Source organism: Vulpes lagopus, chromosome 5 (assembly GCF_018345385.1).
Source record: "Vulpes lagopus strain Blue_001 chromosome 5, ASM1834538v1, whole genome shotgun sequence".
NCBI lineage: Eukaryota > Metazoa > Chordata > Mammalia > Carnivora > Canidae > Vulpes > Vulpes lagopus.
In genome coordinates, this window is record NC_054828.1 from 90,238,720 (window position 1) to 90,261,919 (window position 23,200).

The 23,200-nt window shown below is 37.4% G+C and overlaps 1 protein-coding gene across 3 annotated transcripts in view; it reads left to right on the forward strand.

The window, feature by feature from the left end:
- CTNNA2 (catenin alpha 2) overlaps positions 1-23,200 on the forward strand; it is a 1,087,920-nt gene that overhangs the window by 806,381 nt on the left and 258,339 nt on the right. For all 3 annotated transcript variants that reach the window (XM_041757142.1, XM_041757144.1, XM_041757141.1), the window contains exon 8: positions 16,292-16,372. In XM_041757142.1, coding sequence (XP_041613076.1) covers positions 16,292-16,372 — 81 coding nt within the window. The remainder of the gene's footprint in view (positions 1-16,291; positions 16,373-23,200) is intronic.

The following is a 23,200-nucleotide window of genomic DNA, read 5'->3' on the forward strand; positions in this document are numbered from 1 at the left end:
TTGGAATAGTTATAGGGAAGGGGCTCCAGGAGATGAGGCTTTCTGTGGAGCTTTCTGGGTAGGGAAGAAGAGAAGGAGATAGGGAATTGCATAGCTGGGTGTGGTAAGCCTGGCCTTGTGCTTGTTCACCTGTAGGTAGGTGAGAAAGGGTAGATTTCCCAGGCATTTTGAGCTTGGACCAGTCTGGCTTCTTCACAGAGAATGAAAGAACTTGTACCCATAACATGGTGATTCCTCCTTAAGTCAGACTTACTGTTGATTTCACTCCAGACTTGAGCATCCCTTCTAGTTCTTGATTTCTGACTTCTTTCTTACTACCTTTTAGTGCCTTCTGTCTCAGTAATAGTAACTGGATTCCTGGCTGTTCTCTTGGTAGTTCCTTTTTTATTTTTAATTTTTATTTTTTATTTTTGGTAGTTCCTACTTTGGATTCACCACAATACTAGAGTTCCCAAGCTTCGGGGTAAGATCTCAGCCACCTTTTGCCTTCATCTCCATAAATATCTTTTTCTTCTTCTTTCTCTCCTCCTCCTCCTTCCTCCTTCTTATTTTGTCTTCCTCATATCCCTACACTTATTTGATTTCTCCCCCTTAATATTTTGTGGTTGTTTTTGGTTAGTGTTGTGAATATGTCTAATTTCTAAATACTAAATTCCTTGATCAGCAGCTTTCTTGTGGAACCAGAATTTATTTTTAATTCTAGGCTTCCCTCATCCAACACCTACACAGAAGTTTCTTGCCTCCTACTTTTCTGTTCTCTTTAGAGAATTCTATTTTCCAAAGTGACAATTATTTTATGTCACTGCTTCAGTGAGAACCTTTGTGCCAGGGACTGGACTTAGTGAAATATAGACACACAGGTAAACTAGACAGTTGAAGTTACTAATTCCATGAAGTTTATAGTCTAATAGGAGGAGCAGATGAAAAACCAGTAAGCAAATTATCTACTTAAGTTCTTTCTCAATTTTATTAGTATTTTAACAGGGAACTCCTAGAGTCTTTATAAACAAATTAAAATCATTCTGTAATGGTAGATCTCTAGACTTTCCATCATAATGAAAGCCATACTTGGAAAAGAGATGTGTTCTTGCTGTTCAGATCTCTGGCAGCCCCCACTACCAGATATGTATAAGTAGTTAACAACTCTTCTCACTGATTCCACAACAACATGAGGCAGATATGTCTGGCCTGTTGCATCATTTCAGCAAGGCCATCCCTTCCTTAATGTACCAAAGATGGTGACTGAAGTGGAATCCACTCATGCTGCTTGGGGAATCTCCCTCTTGCTGGCAGTTAAGTATAGGTGCTCAGTGTGATTAAAATAATCAGTGAAGTGTGTTCGCTGCTGATTTCTTGCCCATGCATAGGACTGAAAAGGAGGAATCAGTCCCCAACATTTGCTCCCCGTCCCTCACTAGCATAAGAAACAATAGCTATCGAATTTTATATTCTTCACTACATTTTTAGTGAAACAGGGTCTGTGTCTGGTTCTCCTTTTTCATTTGCCTTATACTTGAATTGTGTCATATGGACTTTAAAATGGTGAAAATTTCATGAATGTTAAATACCACTCTGATATTAAAAGATTTTCAAATGGCAAGTTGTGGTAAACCTAGATCCAGCCTATAAATCAGTATGTTCTCCCTAAATATTCAATCCATCCATCTTGTATCTTTTCATGGTTAAGATGCTGAGCACTTTGTTTTCCCTAAGTTTGCTATCAAGAGAGGAAAAAAAAAATCAGGTTTGTGTTTTTTGTTTTTTTTTTTTTCATTTCCAATACCAGCAATACCATTTCCATGCTAAACTCGGAGACATTTTGCATGCATTATCTCATCACAATCTTGTGTTATGCATCATTTCCATTGTTTTACAGATGAAGACTGAGACTTAGTGAGTTTAGGTAAATTATCAAGCATTGCATAGAGCTAGTAGGTATCAGAGCCAAGCTATTACTTAATACTATTTTTGACTACTTCATAAATTCTTTCAAGGAAGGGAAGGCATGGGAGAAAGCATGAAGGAAGGGCAGATGGGGTTCAAACTGGAAATTACATTTGCATCTTAATATTAGGTAAGAATAACACTGATTTCTTTATCAAAGGATCCATCCCCTCTTGCCCTAGGTGTTAATGTCACAAGCCCTGGGGAGACGAAGATGACCCTTGGAGCTGGCATGTGTTTTTCCATGGCTGCACATGGCCAAATAGATAGTCATGGATGCAAGTGAACAAGTTAGTATTAGATTCTAGAAAGACTAAGATTTGGGGACTGAGTGTGTGATGTGTGGTTCACATACCCAGAAAAGTTTGGCAATAAAATTCTTTGATTCTCTCTCACCCAGGAGTGAGTTATCATGTTACTAACTACAGTTGACTTTTGAACAACACAGTTTGAACTATATGGGTTTCTACATATTCTTTTTTTTTAAGATTTTATTTATTTATTCACAAGAGACACACACACACACACACACACAGAGAGAGAGAGAGAGAGAGAGAGAGGCAGAGACACAGGCAGAGGGAGAAGCAGGCTCCATGCAGGGAGCCCGACGTGGGACTCGATCCTGGGACTCGATCCTGGGATTCCAGGATCATGCCCTGGGCCAAAGGCAGGCGCCAAACCGCTGAGCCACCCAGGGGATCCTCTTGGGTCTCTATTTATATGTGGATTTTTTTTTTTTCGATAAATACAGAGCAGCTCTGTAAAAATATTTTATCTTCCCTGTGATTTTCCTAATAATATTTTCTATTCTCTGGCTTACTTTATTGTAAGGATACAGTACATATAACATGCAAAATATGTGTTAATTGGCTGTTTATGTTATTAGTGAGGCTTCTGGTCAGCAGTAGGCTATTAGTTAAGTTTTTAGGGAATGTGGATTTTCAACAGTGTGGGGGTTTAGCACCCCTAACCCCCACATTGTTCAAGGTCAACTGTACAAGGCTTTATGGCATACAAAACAAACTCCTTTTGGGGATATTGTACATGCTACAGAGAAATGTGACCTTTGTCTCACAGAGCTTATGCTTTTCTAGTGAAGAGGGTACCCATACAGTTAAGTAATAATAATGACAGATAAACTTGTAACACATGCATACATGTAGACATGCATTGAAATGCAAAATATGATTACAGCATTTTTATTTTATTTTACTACATTATAAATGCAATTGATAGATTTGGGGGTTCTTACCAACAATTTGGTGTTATTGCCAGCCTGTTCTAATAATTTATTTTCTTATAATCAGTGTTAGGAATCTAGTTTTTCATGGGATTGATGACTTAATTGAAAGCAACAGTACTCACTGGGTTCAGCTTACTTAGAGTGAACAGAGAAAATTCAAGTAAGAACCTTTACCCCAAATCCTGTCCTTTTTTATAGGAGCTTAGAAGTCAGGAGGCAGCTATAGACAGATATCAGACTATGAGGGATGTGGGGTGAGACCATTCTGTGCCAACTTGTCCAAAGAAGGTTCTGCAGGGATTTGTCTGAGGGATGCTATGTCTGAACATCAGAAAAGGACTATGCTAATTGCCATTGTGGTTGAGAGAAAGGAGAATTCTATATGGGCTGTGTGGTCAGGAAGAGGCAGGGCTTGATCTGGCCTATATATGTTGTTACTTCAGGATGAAGGTAAAGTTGGCATATAGGGAATTATCATGGGGTGCTCAAAGAAACTCTTCCCTGAGGACTGGGATGTACTTATGAGGGATTAGAAACATCGTGACTATTGGAAGAGGAGATTGGGAGTATATTTTCAGAAAATGTTGGGAAATTCTGCTAAAAACTGTCAATATGACAAAGCTGTTGCAAACGCAGTTTCCTAGGTCCCTCCATTCAGTAGCTCTGGAGTAGGCTGGAAATCTTCACTTTTTAATAAGCATTTTAAGAATCCTGGACATGTTCTAGAAACACAGAGGCAAGCACTGGCATTTCCTAAGGCCTCTCTGATGCCCTTCTCCCTGAGAATGCTTGGAATCTGCCCCATAACAACCCTCCAGCAGTGTGTAGACGTGTGTATACCAGCAGAATCTCTGAAGTCAGGATCAGCCTTGATCAGGATCCTGTTTTATAGTTTGTGTGTGATGTTGCAGAATTTTCTTAAACACTTTATGTTTTGGTAAGATCAGCATCCTCCTTTATTTCTATGTTCATTGCATCTAGCTAGTCTTATTTTGATGTTTACCCAGATATAATAATGATAGGCAAAGATTTTGGGGAAGATGATTTAACTTTCTTTTTCTTTGTGAGGGGATTTTTTTGTGAAATGACAGGGCAGAGTATGTCTATTCTATATTGTTTTGGTTTTTCAGGCAGTGCAATTTTTTATTTTTCTAATTCGTTTGGTTCTGAAATTTATATTTTTGAGATAGAGTAACTAATCATCAAGAATTAAGCAGAATTGCCTTAATTGTAATCCTTGGTCCTATTTCAAGTTTACCACCAGTAAATTGTTGCAAACCTCATGATTACCAAAATTGGCTGATCAGTAGAGCTTCATGGAAATCTGAAAATGCACATTCCGGGGCTGCAGTTGGAAAGACGTTGACTAATCAAATGATTAGTCGGGTTGGTAGCCACTGAATTATCTCTGTGTTTTCAGAACTTGTCCATAATTCTTAAATATTTATTAAAAAATAAGGATTTCCAGCCTACTCCAGAGCTACTGATGGGGAGAACTAAGAACATGCCTTTGCAACAACTCTGTCACATTGACAGTTTCTAGCTAAAAGATTATTGAGCCTCAAACTCTCCTATTTACCTTCTCATTTCTAGCCACCACTTATCGTTGTTTAACCAGCATCCCCTCTGGGGACTTAATTAACCTAAAATGTACATTAGCAGCCTATTACTGTAGCCCTGCACTGTCAGAGATGTGTGGGAACAAAGATGCTCCTCTTCTGGCTTTGTGAGAAGACAGGAATAAGCAATTGAGAAACACTCTCATCTACCACCTGAGGGCTCTGACAAGGCCCTGGAAGTCAGGAGTCAACAATGGTGAACAAAAGTCTCACCCAAGATATTCTCTCCATTTTGGCTCTTCACCTTCTTTGACTCATAGCTAAGGACTTTGCACTGTCATGAGCATCCAGTGAAGTGGGAGGTGTGCACACAACTTGAAAATGTAAAAGATGCTTGAATTATAATCTAGGGCAAAGGCTTTATTATATGTATTTTATTTCCATTTTCTTCCCCTACAGCTGTGGGGAGAATATGATACACTTCTTAAAATTCCATGCAGACCTAGCAAACTTTCAGCAAGATCCCAGCATAGAAGAAAAAAGATCACAGTGTCTGCCTTGATGTGATATGCATTTTCAATACCCTCCCCCATTTAATAGACAGAGTGTACGCTACAGAGAGCAAAGTGTAATTTTAAGAACCTTGTAATTCTTTACAAATTAACACAGCAGATGGTGTTTATGGGAGCCACATAGTGAGGAATATTTGGGATGATGTGAGACATGTGTTCCAAGGTTTCGGCCTGCTTTCTACTTAGTTTAGTTTTTAACTATCATTCAGCAAAAATGCTATTTGCCTCATAAAGTTTTCATTGGTTCCAAGTGTGAGCAAATGCCCCAATAGATGATTCTCTTATGAGGCAGATTCCACGCATTTTCAGGGAGAAGGGCATCAGAAAGCCCTCAGGAAATATCATGTGTCCTTGGTCATATGGCAGTGGCCTCCTGGATGTTGGTGCTAGATGTGGGGAGTAGCCTATTTCCATTCTGGCTTGGGATGGGTTTGCAAAGTCGAGAAAGGGCTCAAGGCTTCATAAGCTCTGTTCCTAGAAAATAAAAGACAACACCAAAGGACTAACAATGAAATGAATAAATCTAGATTGGGGCTTGTTAGTGTATAAGTAAAATATTTCTTCAGTTATTTTGGCTGTCCAAATAATATTATTTTATTTTAGTCACTCATAGTGCTAAGACTTAAAGGGACCAACATCTTATGTGGTTGCTTTCCAGATAGCGCTAGCCTTTTGGAGAGAGCATGAGAGGCAAGAATATGCCAAAATCGGTTGGTGGTGATACTGGAGAGGACAGAAGGAGCAGTCTTCAAAGGCTTTCGCAAAGACCAAAAGAAGTCAGGTTTGATTTAGGCAGGGGAAAAAGGTTTGGTTCTGAGTGTGCAAGGAAATCTCTTTGAGGGTCCTCTGGGCATTCAGAAAGTGCTCAGTATTCATAAACTGTTAATTTTCTCTTCCAGTATTCCCTGGGAAACTTCTTCCCTTTCCATTACTGTAGGGTTGGTCAACATAAGGATCCCAGGTGTTCTCTTGTTATGGCCTACTTCTTTGTCCCAGTCAGGGTTCTGCTCCTCTCTAAGAAGCACAATTTCACTAAATCCATTCCCCTTCTGGTATTTAATGTCCTCAAGTTTATTTACCCCTCCCCCTTATTCTGAGAGAAGGATTTGATAAAAGGCATTTACTGTTTATATATTCCTTGTCCCAAGTGACCGTATCTTCATTCTGTGCATACAATTATAGGCTTTGATTTCCATCTTCTTCCTGCTTAGGTGAGATTTGTGAACAGGGAAGGAGAGAATGAGTGTGGAAAGAGAGTTGGCAGCAGTAATACTCTACCATTGGTGAAGCTAACAATACAGCTACCCTTTCACTCTACCTCTGCACAAAAGTAGCCTTATTGCCAAAGATCCATATCATGTAGTCAGGTCAAGCAGCCAGAATACTAATTACTTCATTTATAATTGTATACAATTAATATTTGTATATACATATCTATACATATTTTAAAATTATTTAACACCTATTATGTGTAAGGTACTGTGTAAGAAGTTTCAGACTTTCAAGGACATATAATTGGCTGATGACTTCCTGTCTGCTATGGACTATTATGTCTCTCCAAAATCCATATGTTGATGAAAATCCCAATGTGACAGTATTTGGAAATGGTACTTTTGGAGTGATTAAATGGGGTATTAGAGTAGGGCCTTCATGAGAAGATTAGTACTCTTATAAAAAGAGACACCAGAGAGCTTGCTTGCACTCTCTATCACCTGAGGACATAGTGAAAAGGTAAAATCTATGAGCTAGGAAGGGATCCCTCACAAGAAACCAAACCTGCTGAACATTGGTCTGGGACTCTCCAGCTTCCAGAATTGTGAAAAAATAAATTTTTGTTTCATAAATCACACAGTCTATGGTATTTTGTTATGGCAGCCTGCGCTGACTAATACACTGCCCTTAAGCTCCCATGTCTCTAACCAGGAAGAAGGAACAGATATATGACTGTATCATGACAAGTTTCTGAACAAGACAATATCATAATGATGCATCTGTATATTTGTATTTTACCTTCCAATTAATAATACAAGAGATTTGCTTCAGATATCTGAAATTTAATTGTTGATGCAAGAGACTTGCACAATATACGAGTGTTGCCTGAGTAGGAATTGTTCATAAAACATCAAACAAATGGCTATTTTGATAATAAAGATAATAATATAGATGACTTTAGGCACTCAGAGGGGGAAGAGTTCCTATGAAGTGAAAGGTCAGGAACATATGATGAAGGAATTACAACATGAACTGAACCCTGATATACTGCTAGATGAGGCACAAGTAGACTAAAGTAAGGGGGCTCTGTACAGATAGACTTTCCATAAACTAAGGTAATCCTCTTCCTGAGTGTTTTCTTATTTCTGTGAACTCTCAACAACATGGATGCAGTTATTGACCTCTTTTTGAAAAGTTAGAAAATGCCAGACTCTAGGGATTCTTTAGGTGTTGATAGCTTTAACTATAACTGTGTGATTGGAGGGATATGCACTTGAAACTGAAGTGGAAGTTTAAATTTCTCTGAAATTTAAATGATTTATTTAGTGTGGGTATATATGTGTTTTGTGTGTGTATAAAATCAATGGAAAATTGCACTTCGCCCTTGCTACTTTCATCTCAACTGTGAAGATAAAATGGCATTTTTTAGCAGTTCTTTCAGTTCATGGTCTCTCACAGGCTTTGAAGGAATGTGTAGTTAATTAACCCAAGGTAGGGAGCTGGTGAGGAGGGTGGGGCTTTGATGAAAAGTATCTTCTGTGCAGTGTTGTCTGGCAGATAATCATTGAGGACCACACCTGTGTTAATAAAATAAGTAAAGGAGCAAGAATTGTAACATCACACAGGTGCCAACCACTTCCTATGGTTTTGAGCAGAAAATTGTGAAATACATGAAATTTATTTTTAGGACCCCACATTTTCCAAATTTTTCATCCCTTATGTAACCGTCTTCCTATCCACAGGTGCCTACGTGGCGCATTCATTTTTCTATTCATGAACAAGTATTTCTGAGGCACTTCTTAGGAGTTTCATACCAAGTTTTCTGGGTATGAAACCACCAACAAAAAGCTCAAATTCTGCTCTGTGGCCACATGGAAACTTAATAAATAATGTAGGGTGGTAAATTGTTAACATCTGCATCATTTGGCACAGTACTGTTGAAGGATATGGTCCAAAGAGGGGAAGGATATGGTCCAAAGAGGGGAAGATCTTCAAGGGCTAGATCAATTTTAAAATATTTCCTAGAGGAGAATTTTGAGCTGTTTCTTGAAGAATATGTCAAATCTAACTAGGCAAATCATTGAAGAGAGAATGTCCCCCTTTGCTAGGTACTAACACAGGACAAAATTTTTGTGAACTGCTGACAAAGAACAAATTGATAAGAAGGGTGGACTATTACAAGAAGGAAATATAACTATGAAAATTTAATATACAGGCCAAAGAGTTTAGTAGAAAGTAAAGATCCAGTAAGAATTAAATAGGAACTGAGGGATTGAGCCTTATAAATGAAAAGTTGGTTTTGACAGGCCACACTGAGGAATATGAGGAGGGAAATCAAAAAAGGACTGTGTGGTGTTAGAGTCCTACACTGGGATTTGGTGGGTTCCCTGGGCAGAAGAATTTGAGGGAAAGCAGAAATCTTAGAGACTTTTTGGTAGACAAATTCTCAAGGCTAGTGACTAATTGGGTTTTATTAGGATTTAGAGCTTGGGCAGAAATTAGTGCTAGGGAAAATCACATAAGTGAAGCCAAGGCCAGAGGTCTCAGGGAATGCTCTGGGCTGTGTCCATAGGGGACCTTGCCGGGATCTTCTACCATCCTGGCTTCAAATTATTTTGGTCTGATATTTTAAGGTCTCTGATTTAGTCAGGATCTTTTCCTGAGAGATATCCATCATAAAGAAACATGTGGGGAATTGATCCACTCATGATAGCAGGAAATCTATTGATAGACACTTAGGCTTTAGGTGCAACTAGATTCAGAAGGCCATGTGTTTCATTCATTGATTTGATATAATTTATCTAATGCCTATTATGTGCTAGCCACAGGTACCAAGGATATAATGATAAAATAAAGACTATCCTCATGAAGTGTTACTTTACAAGTTAGTATATAATGGAAAGTATGAATGTATGTAACCGAAAATATGTTGTGTGTACTGATATTGCTAAGTCAATAAATAGGGTCTGGGAATCTTACCAATAATGCCATCTTGGTATTCTTATCTTATATATTGATTCTTTCTTTGAGCACTGACAAGATCTCAGAGCAGTGTCAGATACATTTTGGCCCTGACATGTTGTCATCAGTTTTTTCACTTTCTAACTTTATCTCCCCCTCCTCCTGCCCACCACCCCACACCTCCATTCATCCCAGGTTCCAGGAAAGCTGGATTGTGATGTGGTCAAAGTATCTTGGTCATGGGTTTGATTTGTGGCCACTGCTAAACTTTTATCTTTCTAGAGAGATATCACCCATTTCTTTTCGAAGAGAAATGTCTATAGCCAGTGAAAGGGAAATGTTTAGAAAGATCCACATTCTCAGACTGTGATTTACACATAATATAGAGGTATTATAAAATGTTCAAGGTTTCATAAATAATGGTGCTATTTGTTATAAGAATACGATTCCTATATTCAGGGCTTGAGGGTAGATGGGCAACCCTCCAAATATGATGGGATGACTTCTGGATCGATAGATAATTTTTTCTCCTCCTTCCTGTTGTCTAAATTATAGGTTTAAATGACAGGCAAATGTATTGGAGATAAAGTGCAAGGCACATTATTGCTTTCTGCCATTCTGATGATTTTGACTCCCACTTCTTTCGAATAACAACAATTTGAAGACTGGGCATTTGATTAGCTCCATATACATTCAATTATTAAAGTCATGGCTATATGATATTTTGAAAATTTCTTTACATTCAGTCAAGTTGGCAGATACCTTTAGAAAAAGGAAAAGAGTGATCGACATGTGCCTTCTCACAGCAATTTCCCACTTTAATATTGTACCACAGAACTCACCTGAAACCATGGATCTGAGGGAAGCACTGAGGTGGTAGATTTATATTCCCAGGGCCTCTATGAAGGACCACTTGTACTGAATTATGTATTTAGAATGGGATGAGGAATGGCCTTTAAGTAAATATTCAATTTCAGATATTTAAAAATTAATATTCCATTTTTCTGTTTTATAAATTTAGGAGTTGGTATCAGTTGTATAATTTGCAGCATATAATATAAATATTTTGCACATATATTCAGTATTTCAGAAGTGGTAATGGATATTAATATAGTAAAAAAGAGAAAAAGAAGAAGAAAGAAGATCCTTATCTAAAAGAGAGGCTTTTATTTCCCGAAGGGGCGAGTATAAACAAGTTATTGGACTAAAATATTGACTTGTTCCTGAAGACTAATTGTGAGGATCAACATTTCTATTAATGGCCCCAATTCTTTTGTGTAGGATTAAATGGAAATATGAATGTCTCCTTGACAGCATCTGATAATTTGGCAAACTGGACTTGAGTTCAGAGCCAGAGAATGGGAGAATAAAGGATCCCCTATAAAAATCCAAATCAGGAAATTCTTTTTTTTTTCCCTCCCATCAGTTCAAACCATGGATCTACTCCAAATGTGTTTTGTAAAATAGAGCCCAAATTCTAAAACAAATAAAGTTTAATAATCATGCACCTCCTTAGCACAACAGATGGCAACTAGGAAAGTTGCCTGTAGCAATGTGAAAGAAGACTCCTGCCTGTTGTCTCCTTCTTCTTTTTTAATAACAATATTTATTAAACGTCTATCTCTATTGCAGACTCATTCTCTGCAGGAGAAGATAAAGAAGGCAAATGGGGAGCAGATCTGAGAAAGGCACATAAGATTCGTGGACCAAATATGACAAAGGAAATATAACTCAAACTGAGATTTTTCTTTTCTTTTTTTTTTTTTTTTGTAATCTTTGAATGGAAACTCATAAAACTATAAAATCACAGAATCCTAGAATTTTGGAGATGGAAGATGGTTTAGACCTGGAGAGGAAAATCCCTGGACTGTGAGGACAGAGGTCCTGATCAGACACTAAATAGTGAGGTGATCAGAATCAGTTCACCTCTCTGGACCTTGTTGTCCTCATCTTTGAGGGGACCCGTGGGGTGAGGAAGGAGAGGAAACTAACATTGATTGAGTTATCTCTGCTGGGTTAGGGACTGTGCTATTACAAATTTCATTTCTTTTAATGTTTGCGGCAATCCTACAGAGAAAGCATTATCCACATTTTCGAGATGAGAAAGCCCCAACTGATTGTTATCCCCCTAGCCCTCTCTGCAGTGCCATGAGAGCTTCTTAGCAATGAGGCATGTACTCTTGATGGTTTTTCAGGCTCTTACATTTCCTGGTTCTGTAACTTGCCTCTGGCTTCTCCATTGGACAGATGAGAGGTGGAGGGTAGAGATGCCAGATCACTTAGATAGATATTGGCAGAGAGTGATTACAACTGGTTTTTGTTTTCTTCTCTTTACCAAAGGCAGGGAGTAAATGAATGACTGACTTAAGACAACACACTTGTTTTTTATTAGGTGATGATGTCAAAATGAACACTTAGGTCTCCTTTCTCTTCAGTTTGTTAAACTATTTTTAGTTGGTAGAGCTTTGAGGGTGAGAGAAGGAGAGCTGGGTGAAGCTTCTAGTTGATTCCCTTTCAACTAGAATTTGCTTAAGATGATCAAATTCTTAGTTATTTAACAAATATATCCAAGAACCTATTATGGAAAAGACATTTATCTGAAGTTTCTGCCCCTTATTTCACCTCTTAGAAATATCTCAGATAAATTGTCTATTTAAAATGAACTGTCTCAAATATTCCTTCCTTAAAGGGAAATAACTTTTCCTTTAAGAATTCTCATTTTTGGTCAAATTTTCATTCATATATTATCTGCCTGAATGGAGAAAGCAGAAGTCCAGGTAACCCAAAAACTATCTACATAGTTTCCAAGACAATTCTCTTATTATTTTCCACAATAAAAATACTTTCCTAATTATTCTGAATACGTTAATGCTTTTTATTTTTTCCAGTCATTGACACATGACAGATTGTCTTGCTAACCTGGTGAACAGATAGGGTATATATTACGGTATCCATTGTGTTCATGAGAAAAATTCAGACATAAAAATGAGCAAAATGTTAGTCCTAGGTCACAGAGCATAATAATGGATGGCTGCCACCAGGAGGCAAGACTTATTTATTTATTTATCTATTTATTTATTTTGGTCTCTCTCAGTGATTGGCTTCTGTGCAATTTAAGCTGATAATTTAAAAGTATTTCCACATGCCAACCTAATAGAGCCCAGAAAAGCATGAAGTGATGGTTTGCTAGTCCCCATTTGCTCTGTTAAACTGAGCATTGAGGATCTACTACCATTATTCTTATACACATACCTTATTTAAAGAAATTAGAACTGACAAAAGACCCATGAATTAACAACTTCAGCCAGTGACAAAAACTTCCAAAGTTCTAGTCCTTGCTTTGCCTTTACCCAACCTTTCTAAATAGTGAGAACAACTGAGGCACCCAGGTCATCTGAATTATTTTAGTTGTCTTTAGACAAAGACATGGAAGCTGAAGAAACCCAGTATTGCAAATACTACACAAACAGAATGCTGACAACACAGTGACATAGAATGCTAATGTCACCAGAGATCATCTGAGTTTGCAGATCAAAATATAGTTGATAGTAATCACACTATAAAGAAGCTTTTATAAAAGTAGCTTGTCTCTATAATTCATCAAACCTATCCCTTTACATCACAGAGAAAAGCCTGCGCCATTCCACTCACTGTCCTCCTGGAACCCACCTTGCTGTTTCTTGACTGGATGCTTTCTTTTTGCCACCCTGTCCTCCCTTCAAATACTCCTCTCTTTCCTATCCAGATCTTACTCAGGACTTACTGTGTAGTAAATTCTCCCACTTCTCTGTGAGATTACTTTACTTGCCAAATACAGCATCTCCCTCTTTTGAGCAGCTGATTTAGCCGGTTAGAGTGTTAGTCTTTCTGCATAGTTGTTAGTGTTCTTAATTTCATGTTCTGGTTTACTCTTTTGAATTAAGAACTCCTTGAGCATGTGGATCATAGATCTCACTTTTTGTGAATCTCTCACAGTAACCAAAATGATGCTTCACATTTAATGAACATATGCTCTGCAGTTATAGGTTCTTCATCCCACATGGGATACAGAATCCCATGTTCCCCTGCTTTTCACAGAATGAGACAATGGAGCCTCCCCACATGTGTCTGTAACAATGCCCCAGTTACTGTCTTGAGCATCCCTCCTGTGGGTAAGGTTGCCTGATCTAGCACATTAAGAATATAGGGCACTCAATTAAATTTGTAGTTAAACAATGATTTATTCTCTTTTTAATATAAATGCATTCCTCAATTTTTTTTTAGTTTTTATTTAAATACTAGTTAGTTAACATACAGTGTAATATCAGTTTCAGGTGTGTAATACAGTGACTCAACACTTCCAAACAATACCCGATGCTTATCATGATGAGTGCACTCCTTCATCCTCATCCCCAGTTTTTCTTAAATTTAAAATTAAGAAATCTCTGACCTGCATGACTTACCTCACTTTCCTTGTCCTACTCCTAGCCCTGTGGGATCCTGTTTTTATTTAAAATTTTGATATTTGTTCAACAAGGACTTTTTGCCTTAATTTTATTTTTGAAAATATTGCATTAAAATATTATATATCTTGATTACTGAGTTCTTTGGTGTCCCCTTAAATGTCATATCTGAGGCCAGTGTCTTTTTGCCCTCTCCCTAATTCCAGGCCTGCTCTGATTTTATTTTTTCATTTGTCAAATGGTGATAATGAGATGCCACTGGCAGGAAGAAATGATCCCAGTGTCTAACACTTAGTATTTTGTCAGTAATCATTTTGTATATACACATTGTCTTGATTTTTTTTTCTTTTAGGTTGAAAAGTTCAGTGATCCAGTCTCCTTTTCTCATAGCCACATTTTATTTTTATTTATTTATTTGTTTATTTAACATTTTATTTATTTATTAATGAAAGATACAGAAAGAGAGACAGAGACATAGGCAGAAGGAGAAGCAGGTTCCCTGCAGGGGACTCAATCCCAGGACTCCGGGATCATGACTTGAGCCAAAGGCAGATGCTCAACTACTGAACCACTCAGGCATCCCTCATAGCCACATTTTAAACCAAACTCATAATTGTTAGTTTTTTAAAGTAAGTTTTTATTTCTCTCATAAATGGAAAGGGCATAGGAAATCTGGTTCTTAGAATGATAATGGACTAGACTTTCTCACATTTTAATGGAGAACATCCTGTTGTAAGAAGAAAGTTAAAGAGAAAAGAAAGCAGTTTTTGGCTGCTACTCTTGTGGCATACCTTAAATATGCAGACAGGGCACCACAGTCTCATTTGCTATGTAACCAGCTTCTCTCCACAGATAATGCAGCACATTGTTCTTCTCCATATACTTGTCTCTTCTTGGAGCTATTTGTACACTGATATCTTAACTTTGTAAAATGTTACCACTCTATTTTGAGCTCTTTCTACTTATAAACTTCAGCGTATACACATGGAAGGGTCAGAATATGAGTTTAGGGAGTGGAAAAGATAAGGGAATTTTTAAGATTTTAGATGTTTAAAAATATACAGTCATATGCCCTGATTTTGGCTTTTTAATAAAAACTGTATAGGGTTATACATCAGCTCAGAAAAAAATAGTTAATTAAGCAAGTTACAGAAAAAAAATGACTGCTTTAAATCTAATTGTAAGTAGATGTGATGTGTATATACCACCTCCAGAATTTTGTCATTGGAAGAGAATATTTAGAAACCTCTTGAATGGTATTTCTATGGATCCTCCAAACACACTATCTTGTTATCATTTCATCAAATATACAAATTACTATAGAGACCTACATGACTCTACAGAGACTTGAGTATGAAACAGGAATGGACTCACCACAAAGATAATTTAGATTTTCAAAGCTTTTGAAAAGAATTTTCTCTTAAAGGGAAGATACTGCCATCTGTAAAGTTTTGTAGAGCTTTTCATCCATGGGAATTTTGTTATTGCTATTATGGTTTTAAAAGGATAATGGAGAATCTATTTTGCCTGTTTAATTGTTTTCCTTCAGCCATGAAAGAAAGAAAGAAAGAAGAAAGAAGAAAGAAAGAAAGAAAGAAAGAAAGAAAGAAAGAAAGAAAGAAAGAGCAAAGGAAAAGAGAAAAAGAAATTATTCAGTGAAATTTTCAAACTTCCAAGTGAATAAATTATTAAAGAAGAGTTTTTTGGATTTTTCATTTGTTTGTTTTGCCTTTACCTCTGCCTCTTAGAGTCATAAGAGACATTTTCCTTATGACTTCAAGCTATGGGTTCCTTATTATCATACTTTGCATACTAGTGCATGATAGAAGAGAGATTACAAACACTGTATTTTGTAGGAAAGCACCTCTTTTTACTTTGATACAGAAGTTACAATATGGCCTAGAATATATTGATATGAAATTCTGAATTCTAGTGATTTATTTTAATTTTTTTTCTAATTTAGTTCTTATCATCTCAATCATTTTCTATTCAGAGCTGTGCTTACATAAGACAGCAGCAAAAAAAAAAAAAAAACATTTGTATTTGAAGGCAAAAGCAAACATCCTGTGTTTATTTAATTGATGAATGTCTGGAGCAGGAAGAAAATATACTTGCATGAAGTTAAGTATGGACATATGTGTAAACCATTCTGAGACTGTATTATTTTTCTGCAATTTAAATTTTTATTTCAGAGAAAACTAATTTTAGAGACAAATCATAATAGTTGTGTATTGAAAAGAGTTTCCTCTCTCTCTTTTGCTTGGTTTCTACCAGTCAAGTACATTTCCATTTTTTTTTTAAATTTTAAAATTAAAATTGAATTATCTAACCTAGAAATTGTTTCTCTTCTCTTAATAGACTGGAAGAAAAGAAAAAGGAGATCCTCTAAACATTGCAATTGATAAGATGACCAAGAAAACAAGAGACCTAAGGAGACAGGTACTGTTTTGTTTTTATTTTAAGTACATGGTACTGAGTGGCGGTTTCCAAGAATGTCCTTTCTCAGGGTGCCTTCTTAGAGCTGACATTCAGGTTGCTATTCTTCATAGCATCTACATATACACAGAAACATTTCATCAACATGGTAGAGTCTGGGGGATCCCTGGGTGGCTCAGCAGTTTAGTGCCTGCCTTCGGCCCCGGGCGTGGTCCTGGAGTCCCGGGATCGAGTCCTGGGATCAAGTCCTGGGATCGAGTCCCACATCAGGCTTCCTGAATGGACCCTGCTTCTCCCTCTGCCTGTGTCTCTGCCCTTCTCTCTCTTTCTCTTTTTCTGTCTCTCATGAATGAATAAATAAAATCTTAAAAAAATAAAACAAAAAAACAAGGTAGAGTCTGTTAAACAGACAGATGTGACAGCCTCAAGAGGTGTGATGAAAACACCCTCTGAAGAGAAAGGATGCTCACTGCCCAGAAACAATCTTCCCAGGTATAAACTTGAATTCACCACTTTCAACATCTCTTTTTTTCAGTTTTCCAGATCCAGGTATACAAAGAGCCAGTCTCTGATTTCTGCTGGTTCTTACTTATCACAACTCCAAAGACCTTAAATGAATAAACGAGAATGCTAATGGTTAATGAGAAACATAACTCTTAATCTGATGGGCTAATTAAGGTCTCTGACCCTATGAATTATTCTTTTTGGGAACACAAGTCACCAGGAGAATGTTTGCCTATCAGATGGCTGTTTGGGAACCTGGGGGGGCCGGGGGGGGGCGTTTGATGCGAAACAAAGAGAGTTTGTTGGATGTTTTGAATAGCTAATGGTATCTCTGACAGGTCTATTTTGGGGGATGCAAAAAATCTTGGTCTGGGCCCCATTTCATCTTAAAAGTGCTATATTAACCCTGGTAACCCTATTGTCTTGTAACCCTTATTTCATTTGTTTCTATGGTGAGTTCCAGTTTCTTTGGTAATGTTCTTTCTGGAAGGGTTATGCCATTCATTAAGTTACAATAAATCCCCTCTTAATTTCCACATAAGAGGCATCCTATCTCCTACTGGTAGCTTTTGCATATCTCCATCCCATTTATTAGAAGTGTTGATTGTGTTAGTCAGCTAACACCAATCCCTTCCCTGAGGCAACAGCAGCCTTACTTTCTACGGTTGAAAAAGCTAGACTGGCATGGCTGCATCTAGCACTTGCTGCTATTACATGTCAAGTACAGACAGGATTAGCAAGGTACCTAGGCAAGAATGATAAAGGAGTTTTTTAGAAATAGTTTGAATGAGAAGACACCCCTTCTAATTACTACTGGGAAGCTACTCGGCTTACTTTAGGACATCACCTGTAGGTGTAAATATGCTTAAGCCAATGTCTTCCACAATTAGTTCTGGAATATGAAGACTCTGATTTACCCAGCTAACAAGTCCTTGTGGGGGAAACATCTGCTTTCTATTTTACCTTAAAATGAGGGAGAATAAAACATTGCCCTATACCAAATGGATATTTGGCCAGATCTATCTCTTTGCCTTCTTAGACCATCTCTTTACACAAATCCTCATCTGATGTGACATGATCTGTGTAGTAGGCATTGGGACTAGGGTTAATGAGAAGCTCTGAATCAGGTGTCTGGAGCCCAGGGTTTTAATTCTAGCTCTGCCAGTGGACTAGCTGTGTGACTATGGATCTACCATCTCTTGATCTTGTTTGCTTATACATAAAAGGAGGGCACTAAACCGAATTTGTAACTTATCTATAAGCTGTGTAAGATTGAATGGGTGCAAAAAAAAATCTGCATTTATTTCCTGTGCCACAGGTCCTAATGCTTGATAATCACAATTTCTGAAGCAGTGGGAGTACATATCATTTAAGCCCTTTCTTTGGCTAGATTGTCAGCAAGGCAAAATTCATGAACTGAGTCTTTTCACCTCCTCAATCACTTGGTTTTAGTAGAAATCATTCTGTTATATTCAGGAGCCAGCAACCTCAGCTTTTTGAGCTTATGTACCTATCATAGCAACATTTTTTGTCTTATTAGCAAGGAAAGGATAAAGTAATTTTTACTCTGGCTAAATTCTCAGAAAAGGGTTTACTCTTTTTAACTGAAGATAGTGATGAAATTTGAAGATGGAATTGATGGGGAAACTTGAAATGTTTTGGTGACGAGTTCCTTGGAGCTTCTTTTAGGACGGCAGTGGAAGGACTATGTCATCCTTTGAAACCATTCCATGCATAAAAGAATTATTTTTCTACTCACCTTTCCCAAAGATTGAAAGGAATAGGGTAAAGAGAATTGTTTCATGATATTAAGATCCAAAAGTTATGGCATAATTTCACACCACATCCCCAAATTTGGTTCAAACATCTTTCTCTTTCCCAATTTGCCTTTCTAGAACTAAGATGGTTCCCATCTGTCAGTTCCATCCCTACCCATATGTTGGGATATTTTTGTCTTTCTTTCCATCTCTTCTGTTTCTCCACATACACCTGTAGTGGTATAAAAGCTTCTCTGATCTAAACAGAAGCTACCTAGCACTTGCACAAATGGAACATGAAACAACTTTGATTAGCATGGCTCAGGTAGACTTTCATCTTAAATTTGGGGAGCTAGTTAATTGGGCTAACCAGGTTTTCTCTGAATATCTGATAGCAGCTAGGTAGCATGGCCCAGTGAATGCTAGTGGTTGAAATAAATGTTTTCCTGTGGCTGAAACACTTTCTGTTCTTTCCATTACTGACAAACCTTATTAGAAGAGATTTTAAATGAGAACCCACCAGTGTCCATGTGCCTTTCCCTATACACATGCAATCCTGTATACAACATTTAGAGCCATAGAATCATAATGGGGGAAAAAAGGCTGAAAGCAAAGAAAAACATTTCTAGTGACTTTCCTTAAGTTTCTACTCCTTCAGTTTCCTGCTTCTTCCTTGTAGCCCCAAGGTTGGGCAATGTCCTTCAGAAGGGTGGTTCTGGAGTCTTGCAAAGTTCTGGTCACCAAATTAAAAAGAAATTAAGTCAATCATGATCACTATATTGGATTTCCCTAATTAAAAAAAAAAAAGTAGACAAACTTATTTGAAAAAAAATCAAGTGATTGAATAAAAAGGATTTCTGTCTACATAGGATTTTCAAGTAAGTGGATCCCTTTTCTTTAGACAGTGATATATTGTAGATCCTCCAAAGAAATGGGGAGTCTTATATTATGAAAAAGGTTGCAGGAAACCCAGGGTGTTATTTAAAATTGATTGGCTTAGAACATCTTGCCAATTAAACCCATGAGAGTGGGCAGTGGTAGAGCAGAATCCTCCTAAGAGTATTTTGTTTAGAATTAAAAATGGATTTAGGGGAATATAACTGCCAGCTTTAAGCATTATGTTTTAATTTTAGAGCTGCGGGCACAGTATGCCCATGTCTGAGCTATTGTCACTGCTGTGATTCTGGAATCAGACCATTATAAAAACAAAAGCTTTTGGCTGACTCCCTGCCTGGATACCTAGTAGCCCACATGGTCTACCCATCCCTTAGAGAGGACCCAGTCTGTGTCTGCCAGCTGCTCTTCAATGTCCTCCTTCTAATGTGCCACCTGTGAACTATTCTAGGCACGGTCGCTTGATTTTCTCTAAGCTTATAGGGATGCTGGTCTATTCTGGTTATTATTTTGGTCCTGTTTAATATTAGTCCTTTTTCCCCCCAAGTTAATAATCAAATCAGGACCCAAATACTACCCTACGAGAAGCTAATAAATAATAATCATAACAAGATAGGGTGTTGCTAAATTTAGCAACTCCCTCATTCCCAAAACTAATCAAAGGTCTAATTCTTGTCCCTTCACCCTTAATAGCCATCACAATAATTCCAGTAATGAGATTCAGTAAGTGTCAACTTGACAAAAGTGTCAATTTTGCTGTTGCAATCAAAGCACTTTCAACTAACAACAAAAATTATGTATAGATCCTTTTACATTGGGATGAACACTTAATAGAATAGATTATGTAACAAAGGATTTAAAAACAAGCAAAAAATGCCATTGGATTGTATGTTTAAAGGTGTATTTATTAAGACCCTGTAGCCACAGAGAACTTATATAAGAAATATGACTAAAGATAGGCAATAGTTAGCAGCAGCTTCTGAAATCACTGCCTACAAGATGAAAACTAAATTATAGCCAGCAGACATTGAGTCCGTGAAACACGCCAGACTCTCTACTAAGTTCTCTCCATGTATGGATCACACTTAATCCTCACACCAGCTCTATGATATAGAAAAGATGTCATCATGTCATTTTACAGATGAGGATATGAAGTGAAGTAATGCACCCATGGCCACATGGTGTATGGATACATGGAGGTTTCAGCCCAGGCAGCATGGCTGTAGGGTCTTTGCTCATAACCCTTCCTCATCCTGCCCCTCCATAGATTCAGCATATGCAGTTGGGTGGCCTATATACCAATCTACTCTGGTGACGCAGTTGGGAAAGAAGAAAGGTTCACATAAATATATAGAGGTGCTTTATGGTTTCCAACAGCACATTTACTAGTTCAGGGTTTGGGTTGGGTGACATGTACATGCTATAGTCAGAAAAAGAAATCTATGGTGAATGTCAAAAATATGGTTCTTAGTTGTGTTATGATATTGTCTCTCAGGTTTCCAGCTGTTATGGTTCACTGGGTCCTCTTCTTAAAAAGTGCTATTGTGTTTAGGTAGCTGGCTTCTCAAAGTGTGAATTATAGATTTTACAAAAATATTTACAGAAGAAAGGCATTTTAAGATATTCAATTCTTTTTCTTGCATCTGCTCATGATGGGGCCAGTTATTTTTAAAGTCATTGTAAGAAAACATTTTAAAATCATTTATTTTCAGACTTAAAACTGCTTTTCCTCATAAGGACATGAGGCTATCTTTATGACTATAATAAAAATAAAGTAATAAAATAAAATAAAATATTGATTTCCTCCAAATGGTAAGGTTTGTGTTCTTTACTGAAAACCAATGTCAGAGCTAATAATCCCTAGAGTTTGTTCCCCAGGTCAAGATTGCCTTCTTGCTGTAGAAATATGGAGACCAGAAAATGTTTGTATAGTGATTGGGATTTGAAATACAGAACATAAACAACTCAGAGACAGGTGAATATAAATAACCTCAGAAGCACCAAAGATCAGAATCATAAAGGCAAGGGGGAGAAGGACAGAAGTAGCAGAGGGCTCAAGAGCACTGTGAAAGGCCATCATTTGGACATGCCTCTTGAAAATGGGTTATATATTCAAGCCATCTCTACCTTAGGAAAATACTGATATGACAGCCTGAAAGTCAGAGCACCACATACTTATTTATCTTCTGGGAAATACTCATTAAAATAAATTCAAAGTACACAATTTCGTCAGTTGGAAACAGTTCTTAAAATATCACTATGGAAAAAAAAAAAAACATGCCACTATGGGCAAACTCTTCCCTTATGTAGATACTTGTTTCAAGTCATGAAGTGATTTAATTTATTCCTATAAGCCAGCATATAGTTCATTATTCACATATTAACACAGGCTTGTATAGGAGGCCAAGCTTGACCTCTCCCTCACTAGCAAGTCTAAATCACAGAAAGAGTTCACAGAAATCTCTAAATCACAGAAAGAGATCAATCACAGTAGCTTGATCAACACTGAATAATCAAATGACATACTGTACTGAGCAGAGGGATCTATAATATATATGTGAATTGGAAAATGTTCAATCAGGTAGTTCAGCTACTGATTTGTTCTTTTCTGCTAATTTCTCCAGGCCCTGGAAGCAAGGAAAAGTAGAAAGGGGAAGGATAAATAGCAATGACAGAGACCCAAAACAGATTCAAGAGAATGTCTGCATTTGATCTAATCTCTGACACCTTCTTCTGTTCTAGGCAATGAAAATGCCATTAAGACTCTTGACCCTGACACTGGACAATCCACTATAAGGTTATAAAAAAAAATGTATCATATTGTCTAGGATGAAATTCCTCAGAAGGAAATTTTGGAAGATTGTCAATGATTTAAACAACAAGGATTTTTTTTTTTTTTTTAAGAATGTCATTTGCTTACCAGAACAGTCACGTTAGAACACTCATCTTGATTAAATGAAGTTGGCCCATATTCATTGTTGGAGGCTATGTTTAGACTGGGATTTCTTATCCAAACCTGTCACTGAAAGGGAGATAATTTTAAAGTGTGTTGTACAAGAGTTTGCCACTATGGCCTGAATTGAAGTGTTTCTAGGGTTGATGATAGCAGCTAATCGCCTTGATTCTGACTGCAACATGGATCGTTGCAGCCAGTTTGTGGTCAAATATATATATATCTTCCATTTGACCCCTCCTTGCTGAAGTTATCTTTTATTTCCTGAAATGGTTGCTAGCATCAGTTTTCCCAGGGGAAATTTCCATCAGGACAGCTGATATTTCTTTATCTCCCCATTTCCCAAGGAGGCTGGATACATCTGAAATTTAGAAAGTCATCTTCCTACAGGCTCTGCCTTTCCTTCTGTAGCCACCAGCTGTGGTGGCAGCCCATATCCCTAGGATCTCATCGCTGTGTGCCTTCCTGACTCCCGTGAGTATCACTAATGATGGCTGAGGGAATTCAACAGTGTTCATTGCTTGGATAGAAAATTGTGAAGAAGAGGATATTGCTTATAATGTCCATCTATTTACTTTATATGCACTTGACCAATCTTTGTCTTTCTTGGCTGAATGAAATTTCCAGTATACCTGAAATCCAAATCCTCACCTCACCCCTACCGTACACAATTTTGTGCTTCCCACTGTAATTAACTTTCCAAGAGGATCATAGCCCAGTACA